The sequence below is a fragment of the Onychostoma macrolepis genome, chromosome 20 (genome assembly GCF_012432095.1).
Source record: "Onychostoma macrolepis isolate SWU-2019 chromosome 20, ASM1243209v1, whole genome shotgun sequence".
NCBI lineage: Eukaryota > Metazoa > Chordata > Actinopteri > Cypriniformes > Cyprinidae > Onychostoma > Onychostoma macrolepis.
In genome coordinates this window covers 1,873,343-1,880,070 of record NC_081174.1, presented here as the reverse complement: position 1 = coordinate 1,880,070, position 6,728 = coordinate 1,873,343, and the positions used below count along the sequence as shown (strand labels likewise).

Genomic DNA, 6,728 nt, shown 5'->3' with positions numbered 1-6,728 from the left:
ACTTACTTTCTGAAATATTGAAAAAAAGTTTGTTTTTTTGTTTGTTTTACATTTGTAACATTAATATCACTAATAAGCCATCAATCAGTGACTATATTAACTTTTTGAAATTTTATTAAAAATAGCTTTTTTTACATTTCTTATGTGAATGTCACTAATAAACCAGTTAGTGACTACATTTACTTTCTGAAATATTATACAAAAATAGCATTTTTGTTTTTACATTTCTTACGTTAATGTCACTAATAAGCCACCAATTAGTGACTACATTTACTTTTTGAAATATTATACAAAAATATTATTTACTTTCTGAAATATTATGAAACATAGCATTTACTTTCTGAAATATTATGAAACATAGCATTTACTTTCTGAAATATTAAAAATAGTTTTGTTTTTACATTTCTAATGTCACTAATAAGCCACCAATCAGTGACTATATTAACTTTTTGAAATATTAAAAATAGCTCTTTTTTTATACATTTCTTGTGAATGTCACTAATAAACCAATTAGTGACTACATTTACTTTCTGAAATATTATACAAAAATAGCATTTACTTTCTGAAATATTAAAAATAGCTTCTTTTTTTTACATTTCATATATGAATGTCACTAATAAACTACATTTACTTTCTGAAATATTATTTAAAAATAGCATTTACTTTCTGAAATATTAAAAAAAATATATTTTTTTTTTGTTTGTTTTACATTTGTAACATTAATGTCACTAATAAGCCACCAATCAGTGACTATATTAACTTTTTGAAATCTTATTAAAAAATAGCTTTTTTTACATTTCTTATGTGAATGTCACTAATAAACCAGTTAGTGACTACATTTACTTTCTGAAATATTATAAAAATAGCATTTACTTTCTGAAACATTACTTAAAAATAGCTTTTTTCACATTTCTTATGTTAATGCCTCTATAAACCACCAATTAGTGACTACATTTACTTTTTGAAATATTATACAAAAATAGCATTTTTGTTTTTACATTTCTTACGTTAATGGCACTAATAATCCATTAACAAAAAATAGAATATTGTTTCACATTTTTTACATTAATGTTACTAATAAAGCATCACTTAGTGACTACTTTTACTTTCTGAATATTATAAGTAGTTGTTTATATTATAGTTTTTTATAGTTTATAATTTGTGCAGCACTAATTAAGTGACTATGTTTACATGCACTTATGAATTTCTTATGATCTTTCTAATTTCTACAGACAGCAGCGTTGTGAAGTATTTCTCGTGGTTCTTTGTGTTTCGAGCGGTCGATCACTGACGGAGCTGCAGGTGTTCGTGGGTTCAGAATACGAGCATGTGAACACAAACGCTGCTTTGCCGTCTGCTGATGCTCTGATGTGCATGTGAACACCGTCGTTAATTTACCTGCAGCTCCAGAGTCTCGCCGCATCTCCTGAGACTCCTCGAGACGCCGCCGGTCACTCATTAAACTCCTCCGCTCTGCTCTGTCTGATGCACATCGAGATCCCGGCCTTCTTGCAGTCTAGGCTTTCATCCAGCGGTGCTCCTCCAGCTGCTGGAGCGTCAGCCGGTGAACTGGATTACGGCTCAAGCAGTGGAAAATCAGGTCATGGCACGCTGGGAAGAGTTCAGAGAGAGCGGTTAGTCTCCACACGTCACACCTCATCAGAACCGCACAATGTGGAGCTGTTTGTGCGTTCACCTGTGGATAAGGTGGGACCCATCCTGAGGTAGCCGTGCTGAATGGCATCAAAGCTTTCGAAGGGCAGATATCTGTGAATGATCTCAAAGAGCAGAACCGCCAGCGCCCAGACGTCTGCTGCTGCGGCGTGGAATATGGACTGGCCGAGGACCTCAGGCGGGGTGTATGCGTCTGATCCTGCGAGAGACACACAGCTTCAGTGCTTCTGTACGCGTCACCATCAACAACACGACATCACGTGATCATCAGCCAGACTCACCTTGGTATTGGCTGCTGTTAAAGCCCTCGCTGCTGATCAGACGAGCGCAGCGGAAGTCGATGAGCTTGAGCTCCAGACTGTGGAGAGTCACCAGGATGTTCCTCGAGCGGATATCACCGTGATAAACTCCACGCTCATGGCAGTGTTTGACCGCTTGAAGCACCTGAAGCATGAACAAGCGTGCTTGTGCTTCACTGATGGGGCCGGAGAACAAGATGTAATCCTCCAAGGTCCTGCAGGGTTCAGGGTACTCCATAATGAGAGTGAAGCTGCTCTCGTCCTCCAGCCACTGGTGTAGCTCCATGATGTTGGGGCACGAGGGCGCTTCTCCCAGCCGCAGCATCAGAGCCGCTTCAGCAAGCACAGGTTTGGAGTGACCAGGCTGAGAAGAGACGAACACAACAACCGTTAGCTTGCCGTCTTCTGTTCCAGCTGCAGGTTATAAAACAGCACATGTTCTGCAGGTTTAGCCAACTTACAATGTAAAGATAGCGGTCCGCTCTGCGCTTGGGGACACACTTCAGAGCAACCTTCACTTTGTCGCTGAATATGTGTGTTCCCTCATAGACCTTGCTGAAGCTCCCTGATGCGATCAGATGTCCCACTTCAAACAAAGACACGACGGATCCTGAAAAACACAGAAACAGAAGATGGACACGTATGAGACTTCCTTTGATTGTCAACAGCAGAGCTGAAGAACCATAAAATCAAGAGTCTTGAAGACTTTCTGTAGTTTTAGATGCACTGCAGATCAGCTACAAGTGATGGCAGAGTATCACAGTCTACAGCAGGGCTTGACATTAACACCAGCCAACCTGCCAAATGCGGATGGATTCCAGCAGTGGCGGGTAACACAGTCACTCCCACTAGCCACTTTAACATATAGCATAGTTAAGCAGCGTGACACGACCTCTTAAGAGAGTGGTTTTCCCTGAAAACCACGATTGCAAGTTTGAAATTTTATACAAGAGTTCAAACGAGTAGTTAATATACATTTTAGTACAATATTGTCAACGTTGACTGTTTTTGCTCTATTTGGTTTCCGAAAATTATTGCAAACAAAGATCACAGCAGAACAGTCGCGCATCTCTGAGCAACACGGCTGTGTTTTGTTTTGAATGATTTGGCGTTTTTTAATTGTGGTCCATTCATAAAGACAGGCACTTGCTTCAATCTTGAATGAATCAGCCATCTGAACGAATCGTTTTAACGAATGCCTCAATGACTCGCTCATTAAGACAGTGACTCGCTGCCACCTACTGGCGGTTTACTTTCATATTTAAAAGTAGCTTATCTTTGTATTTTTTCCAGCATTTCATATTTGTATATTTAAAGAAAAAATTTATTTAAAACCCCAAGTTCATAACATTATTTATGTTATATTATAATTTTGCAGTGTAAATGCATTCATGCTACTTTTCAGCTACATTAAATTGTCTGTGTAAAATGCATAAAGGTCACTACAGCTGCTTCTGTTACTTCTGCAGTGGATAAATCGGTTTCGTTAATACGGATTCATTTCATTGGTAACAACCCTATAATCTCTTATTATATTAAGTGAAATTATTAATAATATATAAGAATTTGATTTTAAATAGAATTTAAATAAATTTTAGTATGCAGTAACTTCAGTCATGTGAGATGTAATTTCCCAACAACAATGCTGAATGGCTAGTAAATTTGGAAAACCACTAACCACAGTGGCTGGTGAACAGAAAAGTTAAACCTGGAATACACTTCGCAATTTTTGCCCCAATTTTCCCCCGATTTTACAGTCGGAACAAGTTGATGCTAGTTGAGGAAAGTAAGACCCAGTCTGCAGATTACAGCTGACAGATTCCACAAAAATTGCGTATTGTATGATGGTCACAGACTCTGATTTTTTAGCTTCAGACTTTGATTCTATCCAGTCGGAGGATATCAAACATGTTTGATATTTTCAGCCGGTTTTAGAACACGTATGTTTTCATTTGTCATGCGTCTCCTAGCAACAAGGCGCACGTTTCTGCGTGAGAAGTAACAACTTTAAAGCCTGGTAGTGTATGATCTTCAGTCGCGTAGTGTATAATGCCCAGTTACTATTTACGAAGTCGGTAAGTGTATGATGCCTAGTGTTTTAAAAATCTGTTCAGATTTTAAAAGTTGTGTAGTGTATTCCAGGCTTTAGTCAAGCCCAGGTCTACAGTACCGATAAAGAGAAAATAACACAGAGCAGAAATAACATGATGCGAAGCAGTAATGACTCACCTTGAGGCCGTTCGATTTCTGGATCAGGCGACACTGTGTCCAGTGCTGTTTCAGACACAATCGACAGCACTGAACCGGACACTGAAGCGGACACTGAACCGGGAACTGAACCAGACACTGAACCGGGAACTGAAGCAGGCAGAACTGCATCGTGGGCCTCTTGCTGGATCTCAAAGGGACCTTCTTCTTCAGGAGACGACTGGAGATCTGCAGAGACCTGGTCCTGCTCCGGCAGAAACAGCAGCTCAGGAACGAGCTGGGGTCGGTCCGGATCCGGCTCTGCTTTAGGAGGCTGGACTCTGTCCGGGTCGCAGCAGGGGAAGAGCTGCTTCACAGCCTCACATGCTCTCCGGAAGAAGACACGGACCGCTTTCCTCTTCCTTCCTTTCTTAGCTTTTTCTAAAACGAATGAAGACCACAGATTACATGGAAACAGTACAACAAATGCCATTGTCAAGTTAGTAAGCAGTTACTTTAAGTGGTCAAATGAGAATTACAACAGAAGATAATTACAGAGCGTCTATTTACATTAAGTGCAAATAGCACGCCTTGTTAGCAGAGGCTATTTACATTAACTCTGCCCACCAATGTGTGATTGGGGCAGTCAACACTACAAAAGACGGTCGTCAAACATCAATTCCAGTGGCGTAACTGGTAAGGCACGTGCTTTTTAACACGATCAACCCTTTTGCCAAACTTTTTTACTCACTTTTCAAATCTCATATCACATCAGAAAGGCATTTATTTTCGATAAAAATGAAGGAAATAATCAAAAAGTTGAAAATAAAGTATCGGGTAAGGATAGGGTTGGTGCAAGTAGGGCTTTATTGTCCCAATAATCCCAAATGAATTTTAATTTACCTACATGTAATACGCTATTATTGCATACTGTTTTATAATTCACTACAATACTGAGGTGCAGATAACTGCCACTATTTGCAATAAGAAGAATAAATAGCAAAAAATCTTGCTTTTTTAACAGTGTAAATAGAATCCATTGCTATTTGGGCTTAGCGTAAATAGCATCTAACTGTTATACTTCGTGTAAATAGACTCTATTGCTATTAGTGCACTTAGTGCAAATAGCCGCTACCGAATAATTATTAATAGAATAAAACAGGACAGAAATAACAGCAACCAAAGTAATAATGACTCACTGTGACACAGATTCAGAGCGGATGAATCTGGAACAAGCGGCTCGGGATCCTGCGTTTGCTCGATGATCCCAGAGGAGCATGGCACACACGACAGCGGCTCCGGACCGTCACACACCTGACCCGGCAGACACAGCAGCTCAGGAACAGCAGGATCCACGGCAACCATGGGACCTGGGACAGGCGTCACCTCGGGATCGTCCAGATGAGCGTCCCTCTGTGCTGTGAGACGCACCACTCTGTCCGGCCCGTAGCAGACGAACGGCCGCTTCACAGCCTTGCACAGCTTCCAGAAGAACACACGCACGGCTTTCCCCTTCTTCCCTTTGGAAGCTTTATCTGGAATAAAGAAGAGCAAACTATTAGAAACAAACATCTCTGACTACAGATCCAAACACAGATTCAATTTCCAACAAATTCCAAATTTGACAGTAAACTGATTCAAGAAGAAAGTAAAGTGCAGCTCTGATCATTAGAATAACTTGTAATTAGTTCACAGAAACGATCTGCAGTTAAATCCAAGGCCAGGTTTACCTCTTGTCGTGACAATCAAAACACATTTTTGTCGGATGTGTGTCTCTCAGCAGTGTTCAGCAGCAGCAGCGTCTACTAATAGCGAATCTTTAAGTTGAACTGCTTCAAGAACCTCGCTACTAAGAAATGTCATGTAGCTTTTCATCTGCGAAACTATTTATAAATTCGTGGGGCAGCAAGAAACAAGTTTCTGTTCATGTCATGAGAGAGAATGGGAGAAAGAAAGCGTGATTTCCGTACATAAAAAAAAGTGGAAAACCGAAATAGTTTGTAATTTTTTTTACCATATTGTTTGTTAAATTGATTTGCTCAATGTCTTCTGGGGTTTTGGTTCTTTTACTGTTGCAGATAGCCCATAGTACGACAAAAATATTATATATCTCTTCCTTGTGTTTTGGACGAGCGAGTTTACCCACGTAAACCCGGCCCTGGTTAAATTCACATTTTGCTGGAAAGCTCGATGTTCTCGTCAAAGAGGTCAAACACTGAGCACAGACCGAGAGACGCAAAAGATCACTGCTGTTGATTCCCATCTCACCTGCTGGGCTGTTGTTCTCCATCGTGTCCTTTATTTCATCGTTCAGATCGATACTTTCGAAGCTCGGTGTTTTCGAAGCCCAGGCGGCTCGAGCGACAGGCTCGCGCTCAGACTCACTGCGTTCAGTGAACAGCACAGATGGCTTGGGCATCTTGTTTGATTATGAGAAAATGAGATTATACTGGTAAACGTGGACACAATTCGTCTAAACTTCTAAGAGTCTGAAAAGACTGACTATAAACGTGAATCTAAAGAGCTTAAATCAGTAGAATCAGTCACTGATTCAAACCACTCACTCAA

At 40.1% G+C, this 6,728-nt stretch overlaps 1 protein-coding gene across 1 annotated transcript; it reads right to left on the bottom strand.

The window, feature by feature from the left end:
* Positions 1–1,047: 1,047 nt before the first annotated feature.
* Positions 1,048–6,728, bottom strand: LOC131527176 (serine/threonine-protein kinase pim-2-like). The gene is made up of 7 exons (XM_058756068.1): positions 6,429–6,728; positions 5,360–5,695; positions 4,203–4,601; positions 2,435–2,583; positions 1,956–2,337; positions 1,697–1,873; positions 1,048–1,611 (listed from the first exon to the last, which is right to left on the bottom strand). The coding sequence occupies exons 1-7, from the start codon at positions 6,577–6,579 to the stop codon at positions 1,517–1,519; spliced, it is 1,689 nt and encodes a 562-aa protein (XP_058612051.1). The 5' UTR covers positions 6,580–6,728; the 3' UTR covers positions 1,048–1,516.

Excerpts from the sequence above, each read along its gene's own strand:
- LOC131527176 (XM_058756068.1), bottom strand. The coding sequence starts at position 6,579 with ATGCCCAAGCCATCTGTGCTGTTCACTGAACGCAGTGAGTCTGAGCGC. Across the intron at positions 5,696-6,428 it reads GGAGAACAACAGCCCAGCAG|ATAAAGCTTCCAAAGGGAAG; the intron begins GTGAGATGGGAA and ends TCTTTATTCCAG. Across the intron at positions 2,338-2,434 it reads CGGACCGCTATCTTTACATT|CCTGGTCACTCCAAACCTGT; the intron begins GTAAGTTGGCTA and ends GTCTCTTCTCAG.